This window comes from Mya arenaria, chromosome 12 (genome assembly GCF_026914265.1).
Source record: "Mya arenaria isolate MELC-2E11 chromosome 12, ASM2691426v1".
NCBI classification, from domain to species: Eukaryota; Metazoa; Mollusca; class Bivalvia; order Myida; family Myidae; genus Mya; species Mya arenaria.
The window spans coordinates 10,850,120-10,876,769 of NC_069133.1; the positions used below are offsets into that span (position 1 = coordinate 10,850,120).

Genomic DNA, 26,650 nt, shown 5'->3' on the forward strand with positions numbered 1-26,650 from the left:
TAAAATGTTTATTTATATTTTACGGCACCTGCTGACACAATACAAACAATATTAAACAAGATAAAAATGTTCATGTATATTGTTATGCGATGAATTGCGATTCGAACATATCCGAAGATGTTGCGTTCATCGATTGATAAACGCAATTGCCAAAAGGCAGTTCATTTAAGGAATGGAAGTGTAAATATTAGCGTTTAAAAAGAGAAACTATACGAATTTATTAACATATAAAATGTTAAAATAAGGCTTTGTAGTCGTGTGATAATCTGTTGATATTGTTGACTTTTCATTGTTTTACATTATTTTTGTTGATGTTCTTACTGTATATTTCATTCCAGAGGCTGGTTATACAAAACGGTTTTACGCATAAACGAGCTGTATTGTGAGTTTTACACGGCCCAGACCCATATACTGGTCAAATCGATAAAATGTATTATTCATAGCAATAAACTTCATTATTTTTTTTAATAAACGATTGTCCTCGATTTATTCTTTCATATCATGTATGACATAAAATATTTTTTAAATACATTCAAAATTATACACCATTATATACCTAGTCGCATGACTTTTTTTGCCGAGTATATATTATTATGTATGAGCTGACTACCCCTGACAACGGTCTTTTGTCATGACATGAATGGTTATTAACTTTAAGATTAACTGTAACTTAAAAACAGGGAACCATGCTTAAACTTCAAGCAGGAAGCAACTCGAAAGAACAAGCTAGTGGACTGAACATTTAAGAAAAGTGAACTACAACTACAACTCGTGCTGTATCAGTGCTTTTAGATAGAACAAGTATGTTCCTTATACTCGTAATATGTCAGATCAAAGTTGTATAAATGTTTTAATCCCAAGTGTTTTTTTAACCATAAACGTACTTCTACTTTTGTTTTGAACTTCACGGGATGGCAGTTTTGTTTTTAAGTTTTAGGAAATGTATATACAATTATATTAGTAGTCATTGTATAGTACTTGTTTCATCACCATTTACGGTCGAAATAGGAAATGACGTCAGATCAAGGGGGCGTAACTGCACATCCTTTGACATTCGCGTCTTCCTCAGAACCTAAATTTGAATGGTTTAAAATGTTGGCAGGGGAGTTTGGGGGGTTCCCAAACAAAAAAAAACGTATTTCTTGTTAGAAATAAATGGTTCATTTGAGCGTATTTTATTACCTTTTTTCTCCGATATTGACAAAGAAGTTAACTTGTGGAACTTTTAATAGTACTACACATTCACTTTAATAGTGTTGGTCCACATGCACAATATATATAGAATAATCTATACAAGACGTCATCAATATCCCAATTCTCCAGAGAATGCGTGTATATACATGTGCACACATGCACGTCAAGAGGTTTGGGCGAGGCAATAAAAGTGGTCGGTAAACATGTACAATTTTTAGGGGTTATTTTACGCGCAATTTGCCGTTGGCATTAGAAGATACCTAGAAAATACATAGATGACAGTTCTAGAAGGAGAAGAGTATGCTCAACTGGCTACACGTACTAGCGATATAAAACATGACGCTGATAATATATAACACATATTAACATGTACATAAGTTAGGCAATAGTTTCAGTACTTACAATAGTTCCATTAAGAAGTAAATACAGTAAGTGTAAGTCTACGAAAGTATATTCAACTCAATATTTAATGCATTTTTCTTTAAAAATAATTACTGTAGTGGTCTCTGATATGCTCTGTGTGGTCTGGAAAGCCCCGCCTACCAGCATGTAGTCAGCGAATAGCATTCATGCATTATATTCATATATTTCAAGAATCATAGTTAGTGGTTATTAAGCTGTTGTACAAATGAACTGTTCAGGTATATGTTTATAGCTGTAAATGTAATATGATCAGCATGCTCAGAGATTTATACTCCAACTATAAATGGCCATATGTATTCAGTCGCTATAATAAACTCAGTACAGAAACATTTCTGTTGTTATTCTTCATGAAAGCACCCACAACTGTGACACAAACCTATTAACCAGTCTCGCGGCGTTTCGGGTCTGACTTACTCCATTACATACACAAGTGTAACATCTTAGAGGTTTAAGGAATGAAGATTCAACACGCTATAGGACTACATATCGAAGTCTCAAGTCACTACACCGCGGGATCTTCTTTTCACATAATAAACCGGAACTCGTTTTAAAATACTCGCTCACATTTATTCCATACAGTCAAACAGTCAATCAGTCAGCATAACAGAACGTTATGGAACACATCGTAACGCTAAATTGTACGTATAGGAACGTAGGAACGGTTATCTGAAATAACCCAAACACAACAATCAAGACACACACATCAAAATATTGCAATAAAAATCAAAATAATGCAATTAACATAGCAAATGTAGGCTCACAAAGTATTTTCATGACATTCAAAAACACTTAAAGTTACAAAGAATGCTCTGAAGTGGTCTAGCTATCAACAATTGCCTTAACTAACCTTGCCTTTATAATGTAGGTTAACTTCATTTATAAAAAGCAAAAAGGTAACAAAATACAACTTACTAAACATTGGTACGTATTCCGATTTATTTAACAAAAACTGTTCAGATATAAATTGTTTGACATAATCATGGTCAGGTATTTTGGGTGTGACATTTTCCGTGATAGTGGGTTTAACTGATCTCAGCTGTCTACCCATTAACAACTGTGCTGGTGAAACCACATTCCAATGGTGTTGCTCTCTATTCCAGAATACCTATCATAGGATCTTGACCATCATACATTGATTTTGACAAAATGCGTTTAATAATACCAACATATTTCTCTGCTAATCCATTCGACTGGCTGTGATATGGATCAGTCATAATTTGCTCAAAATTCCAATCACTTGCAAATTTCTTGAATTCATGACTTGCATAGCATGGACCACTGTCAGAGACAACTTGATATGGTATACCAAATCTACCAAATATGCCTTTTATTCTATCTATGACAGTCTGACTTTTTGCATTGGGTAACTGTTTTACTTCAAAGTAATGACTATAATAGTCCACCACAATGAGATAGTCTTTTCCTTGGAAGGAAAATAAATCTGTTCCAACCTTAAACCAAGGGTGTTCAGGGACATAATGTGGTTCTAAAGGCCGTTTTGCATTAGAGTACATTTTCTCTAAGCAAGTTGGGCACAATGAAATCATTTCTTTGATCTCAGAAGTTAACCTAGGCCAGAAAAATAAATTTCGGGCTCTTTGCAAACATTTTTCTACGCCCATATGTCCAACATGGACATTTTTCAACATTTCCTGCCTAAGGGATTTGGGTATGACGATCCTATCACCTTTCATTATAAGACCAACAATATATGACATTTCGTCTCTGAAATTCCAGTACTCTGTAACCTCTGCAGGACAATGTGTTTTTTTGTTAGACCAACCAACCATTATTGTATCTCTAAGGACGCTAAGAACTTTGTCTAGTTTTGTTTCCCTTCTTATCACATTTAATTTCCTATAGGTTAAGTTTGTCATAACCAAATGCACTTTGAGGTCCATACGATCCGAGTAACCAGGGAAAGTGTCAACGGCACATTCTTTCCGTTCTTGAACTCTAATTTGATGTTATACCTTTGCAGTTGTAACATCATGTTTTGTAACCTAGCTGGGGCCTGGTATAATGTTTTTTTTTCATGATAGAAACCAATGGGAGATGATCATTTTGAACTATGACCTCTCTGCCGTAGATGTATTGCTCAAATTTACGACAATCAAACAAAATGGAATACATTTCCTTTTCAATTTGAGCATAGTTTTGCTCGCTTTTCGTCAATGATTTTGACGCGTATGCCACTGGACGTTCATTTTGTAACAATGTGGCACCTAACCCTAATTTGCTGCTGTCGCATTGCAAAGTACAAGGCTTCTTTGGATCATAATATGCAAGTACAGGAGAACATGTCATTATGTCCTTGACATTTTGAAATGCATCGTCATGTTCCTTTTCCCAATGGAAGTGAACATTCTTCGCACAAAGCTGCCTTAAAGTACTTGTGACTGTTGCCAAGTTTGGCGCAAACTTCGATAAGTAATTGACCATACCCAAAATTGTTTCTAACTCAGTTTTGCTTTGTGGGGGCTCATTTCTGCTACAGCAGATATTTTCGATTTGTCTACTTTTAGACCATCACATGTTAAAACATGACCAAAATATGAAACTTCACTAACACTAACATGAAGCTTATCTTGGTTAAACTTGATTCCCATTTCTCTTAGCCTATTCATGACCAATCTCAAATTTGCATCATGCTCCTGTTTGGTCTTTCCAAAAACCAAAATATCATCAACAATAGCTACAATGCCAGGCAAACCTTCAAAACATTCGTCAGTTTTCCTTTGAAACTGATCTTGTGACAGACAAAGACCAAACGGTAATCTTTTAAATATGTATCTTCCATTTATGCTGTTGAAAGTAGTCAAAAACGAGGACTTATTGGACAATTTCAAATTCCAATATCCTGACCTGGCATCAAGTTTAGTGAAAAACTTCGCTCCACTTAGCTTGGGTAACACATCATCAAGTGTTTTCATTGGTTAATGAGGTCTAAGTATTGCCCTGTTTAAATCTTTTGGGTCTAAGCATATTCGAGCACTTTCTGAATTTGGCTTTTCAACAATCACCATTGAATTAACACAATCTGTTGGCGTTGTGACCTTGGTAATGATATCATCATTTACCATAGACTGAAACTGTTATTTATCATTTTCCTCTAATGCTACAGGAATGCGTCTTGGAGGATGAACAACAGGGGTGGCATTAGGATCATTTTTTATGTCAACCTCACCAGGAAATAGACCAATGCCATCAAATACACCAGCCTATTCTTCAAGAATGCTTGACTGAGTGAGACTTTTCTCACTGTCACCTACTGTGTATACGAGTTTGACCAAACCTACATCTTGACATGCTTGTTAACCTAGTATTGCAGGAGATCTAGTTTTCACAATGAACAATTCTAGGATCTGCTTGAACTTTCCATACTGATATGAAAGAGAACATACACCTGCAACATTCAATCGACCACCATTATAGTCTAGTAACTGATGTTTGGGCTTTTGCATGGGATGGTACATCCTAAGTTTATCATACAAATGCTTTGGAATGATGTTGACCTGGGTACCAGTGTCTAACTTGAACTCAATTGGAAATTTCTGAGGACCAACGTTAACATTTACAAAAGCTTGGCCTTTCTTAATATTCGCTCTAATATGGTCTACAAAACATTTTTCATTACCTTGGCAGTGATCAGGTTCGAAATTTAATTCATGCACGTTTCGCGATCTACACACACTAGCAAAATGATTCAGCTTTTTACACTTGAAACAAGTTTTGCCTTTCGCTGGGCACGGCTCACTGCGAGAGTGTTCAATACCACCACACTTCGAACATTTCCTACACTGACTGCCGGATTTGGTCTGAGTAGCTGGGCCTTTCCTTTTCGGTCTCGCTCCCTGTGTTCTCGCTCCCTGGAATTTCTTATGTTGGAATCCTTTCTGCTTTACACCGTGGACTGGGGCCTCCGGTGGAGCCGCGGACATGGACTTTAATTGCTCCGGCGCATATTTGATGTTCTGCGCGATTTGAATGGCTTTGTCCATAGTAAGTTCTGCACAAGTATTTATCAGTTTTTCTCTGATCTTTGATGAGTTAATACCGAATACTATTCGATGTCGGATCATTTCCTCTGCATTGGTGAAATTGCAGTCCTTTTCCATAACGGGTTGTTGAACACCTGTTAAGTCCATGATTCTTTTTTAAAGTAAGTCAAGTTTGATCAAAGAATTAATATAGATATCTTTTTACAATTCCATAAATTCTTTTATATATATATATCTAAAGTAACACTTCTGACACCATGTTTTGGGTTCTTTAATGAAGTATAACAACAGAGATGTTTCTGTACTGAGTTTATTATAGCGACTAAATACATATGGCCATTTATAGTATGGCTATAGGTGGGGTATATATCTCTAAGCATGCAGATCATATTACATTTACAGCTCTAGACATATACCAGAACAAACTCAATTATAATATTTGGAGGCGGTGCTAATATATAGCTAGGCGTGGTTAACAGGTTGACATTTAAATAATAATAAACATTACATCCTCTCTCAACTCAGATTGAAATTCACATGACTTATTAAATAATAACTATTTTTCTAAAAATAATTGCCTTCTAATTCAAAGTTCAGTTTTACACAAGTTTTGTCGAACCAAATTAATTGTTCCTATTTGATGAAGGTTGTATTAACATAAAGCACACACAGTGTTGCACGTGTGAACCATTTCAACATTATAGCAAATGTCAAGAGTTAATAGATATTAATGCCAAACTAATCTGTGCGGCTTGAAAATTTCAGTTTCAGTTTATATCATGTTTCACTTGCTTATGAATGAAATTCCATAGTAATGAGAGTGTTCTTTCCAATATTCCAAACTGGTGCTCAGTAGTTTAGACTGGTCACTGCCGGATTCAAAATAACAATTACATTTTAAGAAATGACACATATAACTATATTTAGAAAAACAACATACATGTAAATATACGAAGACTGATGGTAACCCTGATTAAAATCCAACTTTGAAAATAATTTCGCGCCATTCAGGTCTACAATCATGTCATCAATTGTCGGTATGATATGCCGTGTTCTCTTTATGGCTTGATTTGGCTGTCGCATATTAACGCAAATTCTTATTATTTGCCTTGGATTTTGGCTTAGGTGCGACGACTATCAGCGACACCCAATATGTACGACCATCCACTCTTTCTATGATATCAAGGTCCTCCAGACGTTTCAATTCCTTCTTCAACTGTTTTCTTTGGTGAAAAGGTATACGTCTGTGTGGTTGTTTTGCCTGACGAAATTTGTAAATTCCGTGCACTTTTTGTGCGCAAAGTAGTCCTTCAGTTTTGCTAGCGCTGTCTTGTAGTCTTCACCTGTGTCCGGTAGAGTATAAAAGACATCGTTGACGTCCTCGCCAGCATAGTGGAGGAGTAACGCTCTCTCCCGTTTTTCATCCTTAATGTCTAAACCCACGAGTAAGTTTTCCAGTCTACTACACCATTTTGTCCATCTGGTGTCTACCGCTGGTTCATTCACAACAAAGTTCGGAAACACTGGTAATCCTTGTGCCATTGTGTCAGTAAATCACCAATGTTTCATGTATGAATCACCTTAATGTCACAAGTTCATTCCAATAAGGTTTATTAATCTTTAAACCAAACTTTTAACATCCTCGTCGCCATTGTAACATCTTAGGGTTTTAAGGAATGAAGATTCAACACGCTATAGGACTATATATTTTAATGCCTCTAAAATTACATGCTTGCTATGATGCGATCAGCAGAGAATAGAACTCAATTATAATATTTGGCGGCGGTGCCAATATAGCTAGGCGTAGTTGACAGGTTGACATTTAAATAACAATAAACATTACAACAAGGATCTGTTACTTACTGTTCTTATTATACATAACACAGAACATTACAGTTACACACAAATCAACTGCATACTACAAAGACTGATGATGTTGTCTCTCCACAAAAGTATACGTTCACCCATAACCGTACGAACAGTTGTCTGTTTGCACATGCAGATCCTTGTGTATTTCAATTATTCTCGGGTGTATTTGAAACATAATTTTTGCGTTTAAAACATCATTTTGTAAAAATTCAGTTACATTTGATTATTATTTAAACGGTTACTAAACACGCCATGAACTTGAACTTGTACGTATAGCTACACATAAAGGTAAACGTTGCAACTGAGGTTATAAAATCGTTTGCGATATTTCTCTTTAAACCTGTACTCATCGCGAAAATAAATTTCATCATGGTCTCGTACATGTAAATCTAATTAAGCTTGTACAATGGACGCATATCTGGTTGGCGTTGTGCACAAACGAAGACCACACGTACACGTAACCGTACACATAGTGTTTTGCAACTTCTCTAAAACAAATCCAGGTAACGTGTAATATAACGGTATTAGGAGCTAGACGATGAACTTTCAATTTCTTTATCGGACCATGTAAGAGTACTATTCCAAGGATCTCATGCTAAACAACAACAACAACAACAACAACATCAACAACAACAACAACAGCAATATATGCATTGCATTAGCGATTATAAAACCCAATAACTTGCATTGGCTACAACATTCATGTTACTTCAGATATGAAGGATGTCCCGTCCTAGCGGTAGCGGGAACGAGGAAGAGTTCGCTTACAGCAGTTCGGGCTCCGAGGGGGAGGGAACGTGGGAGGGTGAGCGACCCACAGGGAAGTCCGTCCTCAACGTGTTCAAGGGATACCACGTTCCGGGCAAATACAAGTAATTATAACCTAATGCCAAACTTTATAAGTTGGGTGTATTTTTACAGATTCCAAATATTTTCACCATTATGGTAAATGTAACCAAGTAAAACACGTACTTTTCACATCAAAGTGTTCTTAGACATGTATATTGTAATGCTAAAATACTTTAAGTTTTATGTGTTAATGCAGTAGGATTCCTTAAACTATTAGGCATGTATGAATTGTGAACATAAGCTACTGACTCAGTTAAACTTGAGTTTTAGACCTAGTATGGACGAAAGCATAGAACAAAGCATGTACCAACAATCAAGCGACAATCAATACAATAAACAACCAGAGGAGAGCGCAGCGTCTCAAATCGAGGAAAGCATCCAAGGACCATCATTTATAGCTAGCATGCCCGATTCAATGCAGCAGCAGCATTCACTTTCAGAAGACTGTTCAATCATTGGAGAAGGACCTACACTGACTCCAGAAACAAGCGAGTCTGACATTAAGAGGTCTCCACCTCCCGTGCCTCACAGACATTTTAAGTCCCAAATAGTAAGAGAGTTGAATAGGTCAACCCTCTCAGATAACATGATCGAGACTGATGCCATTTCACTAACAGTTGAATCTGATAGTGTCGACCATTCAGACAGTGAAACACAAGAAAATCTAATGGCAGGAAGTGACGAATACAGCAGTTACACTGACTTCACACACGCTCAAGGGTATCCACCCGCTGCTGGATATGATGCCAACGCTTTTCAAGGACAATATGGAGTGCAAGCGGAACAAAAGTATGATCCGCAGCCATACTGGCAACCTTATCCAGGACAACAACCATACATACCAAATGCACAATATCAGGCACCAAGGTTTCCACAGTGGGGTCCTTTCCCATACTATCCGTATGTACAGCCATATCAACATACACCTGATTTTGATAAAGCTAACAGGCCAACATTTGGCTACGAAAGTGCTCCATTCAAACAAAAAGACAAGGAATCGTTCAAACCAGAGAAAACGCCTAGGAGAACAAAGGATACGGCAAAGCAAAGGCAACATAGAACGCCAACCGAGCCCGCAGTAAAGCTTGAACAAGAACGAAAACAAAACCAAAGGCACGTTGAGTCGAAGAAGCCACAAAACAGGAACCAAAGCCGGAGCACAGAGAGTCTTCGACAGGTTTGTTGAATAAAATTATAAGAATATAACACAAAATGCAGTTTTTAAATTTTGCATTTGTTTTGTTTTATATAACACCCACTTCTGATCAAATACGCAAACAAGAAAATGTTCAAACCGAATCACGAAGAGAATCAACACCGACACAGGTACGACTTGTTGCGTCAAGTGCTTAATGTGAATTTTTATGATCGTTGGATATACGTCGTCCGTCCGTTGCTCATCGTCCAAAATCGGTTTGTTGACGTTCACTACGGCACAGTTTTCATAATAAATAACTTGGTCAGAATGTTAGACTCTGCTGATTTTAGGTCAAGTTCGATGTTTGACCATATGCAGTTAAAAAACAAAGTCACTCGGTTAAATGAACGAAAAGAACCTGTTGTGTTTACTAAGTTCAGGTCAAGTTGGATAATACCTGTAAGTAAAATGGGGTGCAGAAACCTGTTAACCATCTCGTGGCCACAGGTTTGGTCAAACTCAATATATTTTGTTATTTTGTTGTCTGCATAAAACGTAGGTACACTTCAATACTAGGTTATTTTGGATCATAAGATCATATTAAAGAATAATATTCGTTATTCTACAGACCGAGATGTGGTCCACAATTAACGAAACTTGTTCAAAGCGCTTGTATCAGCCACCGTAACTGCACGCTAATAATTGATTACTGTTTTGTGCCATAGGTCGAAAATGACACTACGAAGTACTGTATATTTGCAAAAGGAATAGACCCAAAAGCTCCTGAAGAACACATCATAACTCTCTTTGAAGTTTGCATGGGCAACACTGTCGACTATATTCAAGATTCAATGGTTTTCAACTTACCGAAAACATGTGCCGTGTTTTCTGTGGAAGGAAAACCTGGTACGTAGCCTAGGTCCATTTCACTAACGTCTTGAATTAACGAGATGTCATTAATATCATTCCTTTTGACAAAATGTTAACAAATAAAGTTAGAATTAGCCTCATGTAACATACACAGCTTTTTAATCATGAATACATTGTTCATACTCATGTAATAAAAAAACACAAAAAAAACACGATTTACGGTTTGAGCCTTTAGCCTCAAAGTTAGACTCAAACGTTAGTAGATATGGGCCCTGCTTTCGTTCACTTTTTTGAAAGTCTTATAATATTATAAATATATATGTTTGAGAAGTAAACAGTAAAATGTAAAATGTTCTGTAAACTACTTTACGTTATTCGATTTGATGGTTCACTGACTCTTGATATTAAATGCTGTTTTAAATTATGTTATGTTTCTTTATACTGTCAATATCCTGATAAAAGCAACGCTGGTTTGACCTTTTGACTAAATGCGCCAAATCATAAGGTGGCCTTCAACTTTAAAAATCCAATAAAGACGAGGCCAGTATAGTTATCTCTTATTAATTGCAGATATGGAGTACATGAAGAGAAACTTTGCCAAGAGGAGGAATTTGTCCTTTTACCCGGAGCTGCACCTACTGGGCAAAACACCGATGATTGCCATTAGCTTCAACGGCGGTGTGACGGTTGACATGCTGGAGCTTTACTTTGAAAGTGAGAGAAATGGAGGTATGCTGTTAGACCTCGGATGTTTGAACTAAGTGATGATATGTTCAAATTTATCACCAAATGTGTTGTATATCTATGTGTTGAAAGTTCTTTTATTTCCATAAGAGAGCTAGGTATGTTTTGTTTATTGTATGTTTTTAGGGGGAGACGTCGAGGGCACCCCGTATGAGACCGACGACGGAATCTGTACTATTGTGACTTTCTCAGATGCGGAAGGTAAAACATAATGAGTTTAATATATCTATATTGCATTCATACAAATGCTATTGATATACGGTACTTTTGAAAAATAATTACTTATAAGCCATAACTATTTTCACCATTATTTCTTGTGCATGTATTCAGGGGTTTTAAAGTTCAGGAAATCAGGATTCCGACCTTTTTTATCTTTAGACTATTGTACAGTTATAAATATTGTTTTTGTATTGACAATTGCATCAAAACCTTGAAATGGATATAAATGAGTTTGGAAACAATTGAAAATGGGGTCTAAGCCCCATTACCATGCTTTGGGCATGACTCCCTGATATTCAAACCGATCCCCGGCCATTTTTAATGATTGGCAATTAGTAGTGCATTGTACACTGAATTATTGGATACATATTTTATTTGTTTGTCAGGCTAGTCTACTTGGTATATCATCTTATTCATGATGTGTTTCACTGAAATGTGTTGTTTCAGTTGTCGAAAGGGTTTGTGCCAAAAAGGACCACACTTTGAACGGACAGTCACTTCGAGTGTCGCCATTTTACAAGTGCGAGTTGGGCGAACTTTATGATGCAGAACTTCACAAGTTTTCTCTCCCACAACCAATTGCTTTTTCATTGTCAACAGCTAAATCTCAACTTTTGAAAAAGTGAGCATCGTCATGTCTTTATACACACGGTATTTCATAATTGCTGTTTAGTTTATATTAGTTTCATTAAGCTCGATTTTAACGAAAGCTGATAGCTTATAGAATCACGTTCGAGTCCGATAACTCAGTAGAAACCAGTACTGATGTCCATTTTGGGAGGTCATGGCTGGGGTCGCATCAAAAACCTCTAGGGTAAATGTCGAATTACATATCAAACATATTAGTGTTAGGTGGTATGATAACATTGTGCTTTATTATGACGACATGTTATAAGAGTATTTTGTCTACTTAGTGTTTCATTTTTCAGGTGAATTTAAGAATCATTTTAAAGTGTTAAGACATGGTCCAACACGAGTTATGATTTATGGTAAATGATCCATGTGTGTTGTGTTTATATGTTTAAAACCTATGTCATGCTTTATTCCTATCATTTATTGGGATTATTTGTATTCATTTTTTAGAACATGCTGTTCGAAGTTTCTGAAGGACTTGGAGGCACACTTTTGCGAATGCGAAATAACCGAGAATACACTTAAACTTTCTTGTTGCCTCACGACAGCCACGCCGAACGTAATGCAGTTGAGAATGAGTTGGCTTGGGGATGTGACTTATCTGGTCGAACACTTTTTTGAAAATGTCACTGACAACCGCATACTTGACTTCAGCCACAAGATTTTCACAAATGTCAATGATTATTGCACTAGTAAGTTTGATACGCACCATTTAAAACGTGTTAATTGTTTTTTGTATTCTTTTTTTTCGAAAAAGGAATAAATGTATAACTTTTAAAGACTTCACGCATACCGTTACTTTGCCCAAAAACTCTTGTACTTGATTTCATAAACATACAATAACCAATACATTAGCCCTAGCCTGGGTAAAATACAACATCTTAAATAATAAATCGTTTCCTAACTTAGGTTCTTTTCCTTATTTATATATCTCGGTACTGAATTTATATATTTATATAATTTAATATCCTGATCATGTAAAAAAAACAAAAACTTTATTTTCATTGACTTTATTTATAAAAAAATACCTTACAGTAAATCACATATCAATATATTTTGATTTTATCATGGACGTTTAAGGAAACTAACTTCAGTTATATTTTTTAAGATGTTATATGAATACCGGCCTATAACTGTTTTTCACATTGCTGCATTTTAGCCTTCTCCAAACACCCAGACGTTGTGGTACTCTGGGATGAATCAAAGTGTCTGATTGAAGTTTTTGGCTTGAGGGCAAGTACATCTGCTGTTTTTGAAAACATCGAAGGCAAGGTGAAGCAGTGGGAAAGACAACTGACCATGATAACCGAACGGATACATATATCGTTTATTCACATAAAATTGATGGAAAAACGCGGTTTAATAAGAAGGCTAAAAGCAATACCGGAGCTTGATGTCAGAGTTGACGATGATTTTGTTGATTTAAAAGGGCAACCAAGCGACATAACACAAGCAAAACTTGTAATTCATGAAAGTATAAACAAAATGAAAGTCAGTAAATACAAACATGGGCTATCGTTTGAATGTGCTGAGCTTGTCCGATCAAAAGCAAGTGTAATTGCACTTATTGACGAAAGCCTTAAAGAAAAGAGAATCGAGGCCTCATGGAAAATAGAAGGAAGTGCGTTCCACGTCGTGTTTGTGAAGGATCAACAAGACGATTATGGATATGCAAATATGAGTGATATGGACTCGGACATAGTGAGTGTCTTCTCAAATATTTTGGAGAATTTTATTCTTTATGAAAGGGGCGACAAGGGTGTGTTCCATTCTGGTGAATGGATACAGTTTATTACTGATTTAACTAAAGAACACGATGACTTTGCAGCTTTTGATATCGACGAGAAAAAGTGCAGGATAGGTTTGCATGGATGGCACGAAAACGTGAACGAAATGTACAAAAGTATAGAGTCTTTCCTTGACAAGAGAGTCTTAAGGACACTAGTTTTGAAAAGAGGAACAATCCAAATTGGTTTTATTCAACGGTTCAATCGTGTTGATATTGATGATTTGCAGAAAAATCTAAAAGAATACAATGGTTTTATTGCATTTTCTGGTAAGTATATTGTGAACCCTGTTTTAATATTGTCTTACGTACATTCCTTTTTATTCAATTATTTTTTATTATAAAACCTAAGTTATCTTAAGTTTATGAAGTACCAAATGAACACTCAATTGTTATCAACGATTTTGCAGAATTATGACAAAGGAAAATACCAATACTTTATTACCGAAAATTCAATTTAGCTTAAGGTTGAGCCATTCTGACGGGTCACTGTCCGTCGTCAGCATCTCCATGACATATCCTAAACTACTAGGCTTATTCCAGACTTCACAAGAACGTGTCTTCCAGATTATAAAAAGTGTTGTTCTCTGCATAACTCTGGTTGCCTTGGCAGCTTAAAGGATTGTTTTCTCTCCTCATAAACGGCTGGCGCGATTTCAAACATATTTCAACGAAATGTTCCTAGTTTTATAAAGAAAGGAAGGTTATTGCCTTGGAGCGGTCGGTGAAACACGAGTACATTGTCCAAACATTTATCAATAATTAAAAAAATATAACCCTTATTAGAGACAGTATCATTGTTTGAACAATATAGAATGATGAAAAACTAATATATACACTTAGGAAGTAATGTCAAGTACTCAATGACCGGATACAGACATCCCCTGCAAAATGAATGAATCTCTTAAAAGGAACGATGCGGTCATTCAAATACAGCCATCTGACAAAGCTCGCCGTAGCAAATTCGAAATTATGAAATAAATTATAAATCCATATAGACTCATAATGAAAGCATCATTGTACAAACAAGGGATCGGGGATAGTTTTCATTATGGCTGTTTGGAAAGTTTGGAAAGTCTTCCCATCAGAAACCGCTGGTCCGATTTCAAAATAATTTCACAGATAAAATATTATGTTCTTTGAGTACCCTCTACCAAAATTCTTAAACATTTTGTTCTTTCTTAAACACATGGCTGCCAGGGGGATTTGCGGGCTCGTTGACAATAGGGGTGCTAGGGGCCGGGCTCGTTTTAACTATATCATTATACGGAAAACTGAAAATCTTCCTGGAAGACACCGCGTACATAATTTGAAACCAAATCACAGAAATTTTCCCTGTGTATGTTCCTTCAAATTAGGTTAGTTTGTTAAAAATGGCAACCATAGGGTAGGCTCAGCTTTACGTTAACTTATATTAGAATAATCTTTAAAAAAATACTCAAAAACTGCAATACTTCGAGCTTAGTTTTTTTGGCATGAAGCATTGCCAAGTGGTTCCAAATTTGTTCAAATCATGCGCATTGAGTCAATGTTGGCCCCTCCCTGGAGATTTCTAGTTTACCATAGTTTTATATAAGAACAATATTTAAGATATTTTTACCCAAAACCCAGAGCGGATATGTTTACGATATAGATTTGTCCTTTACCAATTTCATTACAATCATCATATTTCCATGGCAATCATCAATTTCCTGAACAATCTTTGACCTCTGTACCAACCATTTGCAATATTGGCAAACTATTTTTAAGCGATCTATGACTGCCTAAGCAGCAGCTTATTTTCCTAGCAACCATGACTTGAAACAAAAATGCACCGCTCCCAAACTTTATTGACTGATTTTCCTAGAAACCAACAGCTACTTAGACAGTGTCTTGCTTCCCTGTTCAACATCAACTCACCATTAACCTCCTAAGCAGCCACCAACATTCTAAGCAGCCACCTTTTATCTTGCCAACCAATGACTTCTTTCGCAACCAATAGCAGGTGGGCGATATAGGGCCTTCTGTTTTAAGAAAATGCACTTTCATTCAAAACATTTTAAACCTTACTTGGAAACCTATCGACATCATGTTGATGACTTGGTCATGTTGTCAAGTGGAAAAGAATAATTCATTTTTAATGGGTATATGCTCTGCATAATTATACATAATTATGTTTTGAAGATGACAGTGAAACTGTTGAAATTCGCGGGAGAAGGGAAGATCGAGAAATAGTCCGTGATGAATTGGAACAAATACTCAACTCAGTCATACGAGAGGAGCACACCATTAAAAACATGTCAGTGAAGGGTGCGTTGCAAGATAAAAAATCTCTTGGAAAAATCGATGAAATTGAGACGATTACTAGGTATCTATCATCAAGAATACACTCAAGTATTTTATACTTTTACTTGTATGAAAACTTGTCGTATTTGATTTAAAAGGAACTTAATCACAAATTTCATGTTATAACTGACACTGAGTTCTTTAAGTAGTGACACTCTTATTCAAAATCAATACATACACATGTATAACAAAAATGTTTTTTGACTGATAAATCTTTTACTACTTACTTAACTATACATTGGAATGGAAATATTAATTTCTGATTACAAGATTGTAACCGTGTATTTAATAGCTGAAAACGTAAACAAATTAAATGATTGGTGGATGCTCAAAGATTTACTGTGATCTACTATAGTCTCATAAGGTAAAAATACCCTGTTTCATGCTCATTTCTTTCAAATTAAGCTCGGTATGCATTATTAGAACCATTGATTTCGACATGTGTTCATCCTTTTTGGAATATAAAAACAAAACTATTAGTTGTGGTATATCGTTTTGGGAAGTAAGACTGCAAATGAGCAAATTGTTGTCAATACAAGTCTAAAAACAATCATGCTTAAGGTTATCGGCTAAATAAAGCAGTGTCCGTCGCCCTTTGTAAAAACTAATAACAAAGAAGCTTTAATTTGATCTTTTGGTGAGGTTTTATCATTGAAAAAAGCAGTTGCATCACATCTCAACTGAAGTTACTTTTAAGATGTCTGACCGTTTAAAATCAGAAAAGAATCCTTTTAAAACATGTATTCAACAGCGAACCCAATTTCTCTTTCAGATGTTTGATACGGCTACCAGGCGAGCATGAGACATTCCAGTACGGGGCTAAAGATGACGCAGATATCGGAGATGATCAAGTTCCCGGGGCAATGGCAGCATCAGGTCAGTTATTCCTTCTGTATATATAAATACAGTTTTGTGGTCGCCCTTCTTTTTTCAGTAGCGTCCCAGTCCATGGAGCTTACTCCTTCGATAAACTGTGCTTTTGGCATCTTAAAATATGTAGCATGTGTTTTACAGTTCTAGACAATTACAAATATTTGAAACACCTCAATTATGTTTTCTGTTTTATTCTGTTTCTTTTTCTCTAGCACGTGGAGAAATAGGAAAACTTAAGGTAATGCATCCTTAAAATATTTTTAAGCATGCCACATTCATTTTCTTAACAGTTTAGCATTTTATATACAATTGTGTCTATCAGTGCTCTGAACGTTATTTAAAATACATACAATATGTTTAACTTACTCAGATATTCCAACATATAGTCAACAATTTCTTTCATTAACTGTTTCTGCTTTGTTTATTTTGTATAATTTGGTATTCCGATATGAAAGCGAGTAACACGAAATGCCTATTTTCCTATTACCTGTACTTAATTGACCATTATTGACAGTTTCAAAGCTCTTCTCGACGTATGAATGTTCGGTTTATGGGAGAAAGGAACATGCAATATGTAAATCCAAAGATACGACAGAAGGCCTATTCCAACACAGGCTATGTCATAATTGAAAATGGCAAGTACTTATGTCGATTTGATTGACTTGATACTCATGGGCTGTGTAATATAAGAATCACGTACCGCTGGCTTATTTCGCTTATAGATATTAATGGAACTCCCTACCTTCTAACTTATGGAAAATCGCAAAGAGACATGTCGATTTGCTGGAATAACGTAAATAATTTCCAAAGTTACCAAAACTAAGGTTTGCATGTTGTACTAATTATAATTCCGTTTAATGATCTACATGTTCATGGCTTCTGACTTTGAATATACAAAACTAAGTAATTAAATCTTTGTAACCCCTGTACAAAATACAAATTTAATATATCTAGAGGCAATAGAGATAATTTAAAATGTCGATAACAATTGTTTTCAGGTGTTCGTATTTTCGGAGTAAACATGCAGCTGTTCATAGGGGACATTTTTGAGCACAAGGCAGATGCCATTGTAACAAGCGTTGGATCAAATTTAGAATTGCATGGTAAGGCTGGGCACAATTGAAAATAACTGACACAATTCGCATATGTCACGAAAAAAAAGAAACATGTTAAACTATTCGATTTGGTTATGCTCGCAACTTGCTTTATCCACAGTGAACTAGTTTTTCAGCGAAGCCGTGTTTTACTGACCGTTCCATGGCCCTTCGTTTTTATGATAAAATTATATTGACCTTCCTTCTCACTGACTGACATTGTGGAGTTATTAGACCAACTGATATATTAAAATACAACTGGTGCCAAATATCTTAAATAATTGAGTTAATTAATATGGTTGAATCATCATCTTGACTGTAAAAGTTAAAAAAGGCCAATTAACCTACTGAAATACTACTGCTCAAATGTAATTATAAGAAACACACTTCTTATCAAACTGTACTAAATAGGAAAAGAAATACTAGATTCTAGAACTGACTTACCTTGAATTTATATTCACTCAAACTCAAATTAATAAAACTCTCAAGTAAAAGAACGGAATGGCCTTGTGTTCCCACCAAAACTATCAATTGATGACTATAGTCACAGATGAACAGATAGCAATGATATTTTAAAAAGACCAAGAAAGACCACTCTGTTAATTAGGTCAAAGAAGATCGCTTGTTTTCTCCCTTACATCAAATAGAACTTAAATAAATATAAACTGTTATACTCGTGAAACTCCGATAATGTTACACACGTACCTGTCTTCTAAGTCAGATTACAACCAATAATTCAAAATAATTAACACACATCTCACTTTAAGCACAAGTAAATGCAAAATATATGCAAAATCCCTAAACAAACAAAATTAATTGCGAAATGTAAGTACAACATACCAACGGTATACATTCATGCCATCTTCTTCCAACTCTATGAATAACTCTCAACACACATAAATTTCAACACACAAATTAAAATATTGGAAAGTATGTCTATAAACAACTTCTCCTAAGCATACACATAATTACAATTGTATTTAAAGTATATATCCTGAATAATTACATAATTTCATTAGCTTCCGTCACTAATCTCCTCGCAATCTCACCATCCCATCCATACTTCCCAATACTGAACTAATGATAATCTGCAACGCATTGAATCCGGCTTGATCTGGTCTGCTGTCCATTCCATACATCACGTAACCGCAGTATTACTCAGAAGCTCTTTCAGCTTTTACGGATCTTCGGATTGTTGGGTGCGGTAACTGTCTTTTTCTCTTCTTCTTATTTGTGGCTAACGGAACTTCTTCTATGCAACGTCTCATAAAGTGTTGTGCCCTTCTCGTTGCTGAAAGTATCTTCAACAACAGTCTAACCCTGTTCAGCTTCATGTGCTCTCATCTACATTAGGACCTCCTGAAACAGCTTCGGCAACATCACTCCTGTCCACTTCAACTTCGACCTCTGCATTGTCCTTTTCAATCATATCCTTTTTTTACCTCCAGATCAGTCTGTAGCTGAAGAACTTCACTTTTTATCCTCATCTCCATCATCTATATTTATATTTTCTATCTTTATTTGTTCCTCTGACTGATGCACTTACACACGGGTGTCCCCGTGAACATATGTCTGTGGTACATAAATCACACCATCATCATCATGGTACCACCTGACTATTTTTCATCTCTGGGTGCATCCTTTATCTTCTCTTTAACTATCTATTGTTCTGTTTTCTTGATATTCTCATATTTGACACATTCATCTCGCACCCGGTGGTTCGCTAAGGATACATGGTTCCGGTACAGGGTCGTAACTCATTCAGTACTGGTACCTTCTTATGTATACAGGGGTACTTCTTATTTCTGTCCTCCCACCGTGTATACCCCCTCTTAAAACTTGTCACTCAATTTGTGTTTTCCTTGACCATTCGCCAAAATCTTCACTTATCGGTTCTCCTATTTCAAAGTTGACACCTCTGACTTTCATAGCATAATATTTCTTTTGTCTGATTGACTTTCTCTACATATTTATGGACAAAATCTCTTGTCTTCGTCAATTCTTCTGATCTTGCTCAAGTGTCCTTAGTATGCTGATAATAGTCCTGTCAAACCTTTTCGGCTCTGCGTTGCCTTGAGGATGGTACACTAAAGTGACACTCATGTTGGTAAGCTCACATAGCTTCTTTATCAGTTGACTTTCAAAGTTGGCACCTCTATCAGAGTTGAGTCTATGTAGAATTCCATTCACAATGAACTGATTGTAAAATGCATCGACAGTAGTTTAGCAGTCTATTCGCGTATTGATATTGCAAGTGTATTTTGTAAAGTGGTCGGTGACAACTAATATATTTGAGTATCCTCCTTTAGATGGCTCCAATGTCAAATAATCAAAACTCTGTACAGAACAACTGTTCTAATCTTGAAGTGTTTCCAATATTTCTTCATTATGTACCTTCTTTATTGTAGTTATTTTCTATTCTACGCTTACCTATCACCTCAATCCTCGGTTTTTCCTATCACGGGGTCCTTTTTCTGTTTACTTCTAATCTCTTTTAACTCTACTTGGGTAAAGGTCGGTATCTGATTTGAAAATCATAATCTGCCAAAGCAGCTGCCCATCTCTGGCTTGTAGCAGCATTATATGAGTCAGTGGGTTATTGTCAGTATATACCATGAAATGATTTCCTTTCATATATTCCGAAATGTTGAAGTTACTGCCCACTTCAACGCCAATTATCAACGCCATCTATTGTTTAAATAATTCTTCTCAGATTTACAAACTGCTCTGCTTGCATAAGAGATAACTCATTTCATATCGTCTTGGTGTTGGAATAATACTGCTACAAATCCAGATGTGCATGCTCCGTTTGCAATTTAAAGGGTTTACTGAAATCCAGGTAGGCTTATATTCCAATTATTTTGTTCCGCTTTCTTCTTTGGTCATTTCTTGGAGGTGGGGTGGGGAGTCAACTCAGCTAAGGAGCGGATAATCCTTGAACAGTATTTTATGAATCTACAGTTATACCCCGCAAATATTACGAAACTGTGAAAATCTTCTGGTGTGTTTGGTGATGGCCAGTTTCAGACCTTGTCAATTTTACTGGGATCAGTCTTATCTCCGTCTTTGCTTACTACATGACCAAGGAAGTTGACTCTTTCTGTTAAGAAACTACAATTCACTTGGGCTAATTTTAGATTACATTATTTTATTATGTCAAAACTTAATCCAAGCGTTCCATAAAACTCATTAGGTCATCTAAATATATTATACAGATAGAAATGCTCATTTGATCTATACCCTACTGTAAATGCAGTCCTTTCTATTCATTCTTCCTCCATTGGTAGCTGATGGTATCCGTTCTTCATGTCCTTGGTGGTGAAGTAGCGAGCCCCGTGTAAGCAGTCAAACATCTCTTTTTTCTTGGAAGACCGTAGACATAATTAATTGTCCTTTCATTTAACATCCTGTAATTCATACGCAGCCGTAGTTTTCCATTTTTCTTTCTTACTAAGACCACTGGGTAAGCCCGTAGCGAGTTTGATTGCCATATAATGCCACATGACAACAACTATTCTAGATGCGTCCCGACCTCTTGTACCATAACAAGTGGTACCCGCGGGTTACGTTGCTTGAATGGTTTAGGATCTTTCAATTAAATTCGATGTTTGAAAAAATGCATCTGCCTTTGTCCGTATCCATACTGCTGAACGTATCACGATGGTGTAAAAGCATGTAATTCAATTTCTGTTTCTGTTCCTCATTAAGTGCCTGGCCCGTATATCACAAAAATACTTAAGTCAAATCTCAATCTCAGACTCAACCCATTTAACCAAATATGTTCAAAGGATATTAAATGTATATAGGTTTTTACACATTTTAAAACCACATTCTATCATTGATTATTTTGTTAAAACATTTGGTCTAGATTCCAATGGAACAATATTCAACAGCCAAAAACGTACTTGCAGAGTACAATTCATTTCCCTTTAACATATACTCAAGTTTATTTTTTTCCTTTGAATTAATTTTCTTTAAAATATTGTCAAAATCTTTTTATGAACACATTCTAGGAGAAAATACTTTTTTAAAAAGTATTAAAAACATGCAAAATTTTCAATCATACTATGCTTTTATGTGGTAAAATGAGTTTAGATTGGTATTGAGATTTGATTTGGGTATTTTTGTAATATTGCGGCCAGATCTGAATTTATCTTCAGCTCTTGAACTATCCTTCTTCAATTCCGATCTATGTCTTTTCCTTTTTTTAAACTTTTTCATTAACTGTTACTGGTTTTAACTCACACACAATTGCGGTTGGTGATGAAACACAATGACCACCGCCAACCTTTTTTTTCCCAATTTAGCACATCATTTCTATCTAGCTACTTAGTGTTTTTAAAAATGCCGTCTAAAAGGTTTAATTTCATAAAAGCCGCACTACCGTTACCGGCAGGTGACAATGACAGATGGATCAGTCAATTGTTTAACATATGCTCAGCTTAGGATGGCCAGAATACTTAAATACTATTTAGATCATCATTTCTATATAGCCAATAATAATAATAATCGAAGGACCTATCCTTTGTTTAACTTGGTTTCATCAAAGATCAAGCTACAGCGGCCCAAGTCAACCGTTAATGGCTTATTTAAGTACTGTCAAAATTAGTTTAATTACCTAGTTTACTAAAATTCTGTCGAAATGATTTAGCCAAGCAAAACTTTACGTCGCTGAAACTATTGACAATCCCTTGTACTGGCGATAGCCGAAATAACAACAACGGTTTATCACACTAGAATACTTTAAATCTGAAGCAAAGAAAATCGATGATATGCTTTAAAGGCGTTATTATTTTTATTATATTCCTTCCGAGTGTTTATAGAAATTCATTAATGTAATTAAAATGATATTTCTCTTTTTCAAACAGTGAAATAACAAGTTCATATTTTTCTGTTTTAAAGTTGTTACCCTCTCTCATCTTATAATCATTTGTTAGCTCGCACGGGGCTCGGACACAACTTCAACGACGTCATTTCCAATATGACGCCATGTTCGCATACAGATTGGCGGAAAATCTGGAAAATTGCAATTATATTATTTGATATCCTTTTTAAGCATATACTTAAATGATTGTTTCATTGTAACAGTTCTAAAAATTTCACCTCGTGAACACCAAAAGTAAATATTTCCCTCTTGGCTACGCCACTCGTGGAATATAGCTTTTGGTGCTCACTCGATGAAATACAAAACGGTCTTACTCTAATGCAAATAATCATCTTCTAACTATTTGCTTTTTGATTATTCAGTAAGTACAGGCAAAAAAAAAAAATCATTTTAGTGAATTTTTTGCCCAATTTATGTTAAAGCTGCGCAAACATTAAGACATTTGCAACATTCGCATCAGATTTCTACGAAATTATCTTCATAAATTTATATAATATTAGCAAATCAGCTTTGAATATGTAATTTGCATTATAAGTATTTAAATATTCAAATTTATTTAGCGAATTAAATGTGTATTTCAAAAGGAGCAGTTGCCAATGGGTTGAAAAAGAGATGCCCGCGAGTAAAACAACAGTGTCAAGGTAATGGAATTATTTAAGTGTTATGCTGATTGTTTGTTATCGAGGAAATGTGTTTGTCTTAGAACCATTAAATATTTATAAAGAAGATATGTGTGTGTATTAACAAAGTGCTTAAAGAGGTCATATATTAATCAAGGATTGAATGTTTTACTATTGTGGTTTAACGGTGTATGAAAACATTTGGTCAGTGCACGGTTTGTGAAGGCCTTCACGATTGTCCGTGAACTAACCAAATATGTTCATACAAAGATAAACATCAATTCTAACTTATTTAATTTTTATATTTGCAGTCATTATTTTTAAAATTACTTTCCGATAATCAAAATAAAATGGTAAAAAATAACGTTTTAAATACTATTGAACGTAGAATGATCTCAGCTGTTGGAACAGCGTTTGTTTCAGAGACGTCACTTGTTCTATCGACATACATTTTACCGCAATAAAATGTCATGTCGTCTTTGTAGAATAAGAGGTATTTCAAGGATGTTGAGCTAATCGGAATATGAATACAATTGAAAGAATATTCGTTCGTCTAAGGAAGCGCACAAAATGAAGATCTTAATACTGTGAAATCATTTATATTCGTTTGCATGAAATTTCGTGGTTTGCCGAAAAATTACCATTTCGTGGGTACTTCAATTCGTGGTTTTTCATCTTTGAAAAAAAAAATCGAACTTGCCGTCGTTCTAGATCGTCTGCATTATCTCCACGCGCTGGCCCGTGATTTCGGTCTTCATCGTCACTCCGTTTATGACACACGCTAAAGTGGTACGACATGCCAATAAGTGCATATACCAATGTCAATTATCGATTTAATTGGAAATTAAGGTCATAAAAGAAGATGTACCCTGATCATAAATACAGATAGGCGAAGCCATTGAATGCCAATTAAGAATTTTGCAAACTATGAAAACACCGAGAAGGACCATATATTTGAGTAAAAAATCCTAAAAGATAGCTGATATTTACAAATTCAATCACTTTTGAATATCATCTTTTTTCAAATCGAATCATTTCAATATTTATTCACACGTTTTGGTTAATAAGTATATTGAACGCGTTGTTTTGTGCATTGTCACGTTGGGTGCTAAGTGGCCTTCATTAAAGAAAAAAAATCGAGAACCGACACTCATCACTCACATCTTGTAAACCTGGAGATTTTCATGAACAGCACACACGTGCATCTGTCATTTGGTTCATCAAAACACATTTAAATGGTTTGATTATAATTTGTTAAATGCAGATATATTAACAAAACAATTATAGTAAGATATACAGTGTGGCGGATTTTTACGCTGTATAGTGCGGCCTCTGGAACGAATAAACTAAAATATGTACATAACATGACAATTGAAAAAGTGAATAAAGGGTCTACATTTCGTGGGATCTTGAATGCCCCACGAACATTAATGATTTCACAGTATGTATTTGTGTGATTTGTTATAGTATTTGTTTTTAACTTATCAAATGAAATATACATTAATTAATAGAAATTGAAATCTACTGTAGCACAACTGTCAACTTTTCAAAAGGATGGTATACTTATCACGACATGTCAAGGGCTTGAAGCCCGACAGGCAATACTCGTCAAACATGTGGAGAGACCATCAGACTGGAAGGCGCAAATGAAGATGTGTTTTGAAGTAGCAAACCGATCCGAGATTAAAACAGTGGCGTTTCCAATTCTAGGCTCAGGTAGATAAATATTTAATAAGATTCTATTTAAGGTAGCCGATAATCAATTATGTGATTTTGGATGCCTGTTGACTCCATATTATTTTAAAAGTGTTTAGTTAATGAATATTTTAAAGATATACCGAACGAAATGTTACAAACGAACTGTTTGGACATTGAAACTTGGTAATTTACTTAGCATATTAGTCATCATCAAACAAGACGCTTTACAAATAAGTGATCCCAAGGATATATGGGGTCACCGAGCATCACAATTAAACTGTGGCGCCAATGGCCTCTAGAATGAAAATAATACAATGAAAACTACAGGGACAAGCCCAGTAGCCACTTCGCGTACTATATAAATTAAGGTATTTAAATGCTAGGACAGCAGGATATATTGCCGATTTATTGAAACTATACGAAAACATATGTCCAGGTGCAGAAACCCTTTTTGATGCTCTTGACGAGTTTATGTCAGATGGAAACACTGATTTGAAGATAAGTGAGGTTCATCTTATCGTCTTTAAAACTCAAGCGGAACGATTTCAACCAATCATAGATGTTTTATGTAGCAAGGCCATGAAAGCGACTTCAGACTTAGAAAGTGGATCATTTGGACAGATAAAGAAAGGTAAAAACTACTAATATATTTCTTTGCCGACAGTATTTTATGCATATTTGTAGTTTATCATGTTGAACCGAGTATTTATTTTTCAGTCTTCATTGTTTTTCATCGAACGCATTAATATATTTGTATAACTTGAACAACAATAAAATATTTTAGAGGTCTATACATCATTTTTATTATGGCTTAAGCTGGGAGGAAGTTATGGAAGAGGACAAAGGAATTTGTAGATGTAGGCTATATGGTATCTGAAGAAGGAGCAACGACACAACCCCGTCATTCACCCTCTTCTTCGAAAAGAAACACATCGACCCTTGCACTGTATATTTACTCCGACTCCAGTGAAAATATACAGAGATGTAAATAACGGCTAGAAACACATCTGGAAGTAGCAGTGATAACCGCATATGTGAAAGAAAACAAAAAAATCGTTTGCTCGTTAACAAAAGAGGAGGTAAGATTAAATCGTATAAGTCCTGAATCCGAATAGTTAATAAGAGTGTCGAAATGCGCAGATAGTACCATAACCGTGTCAGAAAAGCAGTATTGAAGCAATGTATTTTACCATGACTTCTAGAAATTATCAATGAAATATTGTTTTTGCATTATATGTGTACAGTGCCAATAACTTCATTGTTATCAAAATCAATCATTGTTCAACGTGATCATATTGCATTATAATACATAATTATAGTAAAGCCTGTATCAAAAAAAGAATTTGAATTTAAAATAATAAAAAAAACACAATATGTGCCTACAGAATAATGTTTATGTAGTGTTTATCCTGTATCAACTCTTTGACTT

At 35.4% G+C, this 26,650-nt stretch overlaps 1 protein-coding gene across 3 annotated transcripts; it reads left to right on the forward strand.

Moving 5' to 3' along the window:
• The first annotated feature begins 690 nt into the window (after positions 1-690).
• On the forward strand, positions 691-26,300 carry LOC128211117 (uncharacterized). 3 transcript variants are annotated; one of them, XM_052915538.1, is made up of 18 exons: positions 691-801; positions 8,202-8,359; positions 8,601-9,513; positions 10,200-10,380; positions 10,915-11,073; positions 11,215-11,289; positions 11,755-11,929; positions 12,391-12,632; positions 13,100-13,996; positions 15,890-16,073; positions 16,824-16,927; positions 17,137-17,162; positions 17,439-17,559; positions 17,923-18,027; positions 23,488-23,544; positions 25,054-25,239; positions 25,658-25,852; positions 26,006-26,300. In XM_052915538.1, exons 2-18 carry the CDS (start codon positions 8,211-8,213, stop codon positions 26,074-26,076), a joined length of 3,840 nt encoding a protein of 1,279 aa, XP_052771498.1. In that variant the 5' UTR covers positions 691-801; positions 8,202-8,210; the 3' UTR covers positions 26,077-26,300. The 3 variants fall into 3 exon arrangements, with proteins under 3 accessions (XP_052771498.1, XP_052771496.1, XP_052771497.1); XM_052915536.1 differs by having other exon boundaries at positions 26,038-26,300; XM_052915537.1 differs by having other exon boundaries at positions 8,607-9,513; positions 26,038-26,300.
• Positions 26,301-26,650: the final 350 nt, after the last annotated feature.

What these genes read in the sequence shown, in the direction of transcription:
- LOC128211117 (XM_052915536.1), top strand. Translation starts at nt 8,211, where the DNA reads ATGTCCCGTCCTAGCGGTAGCGGGAACGAGGAAGAGTTCGCTTACAGC. An exon ending in GAAATTGAGACGATTACTAG is followed by an intron (nt 16,074 to 16,823) that starts GTATCTATCATC and finishes TTTCTCTTTCAG; the next exon opens with ATGTTTGATACGGCTACCAG. An exon ending in GAGAAATAGGAAAACTTAAG is followed by an intron (nt 17,163 to 17,438) that starts GTAATGCATCCT and finishes CATTATTGACAG; the next exon opens with TTTCAAAGCTCTTCTCGACG.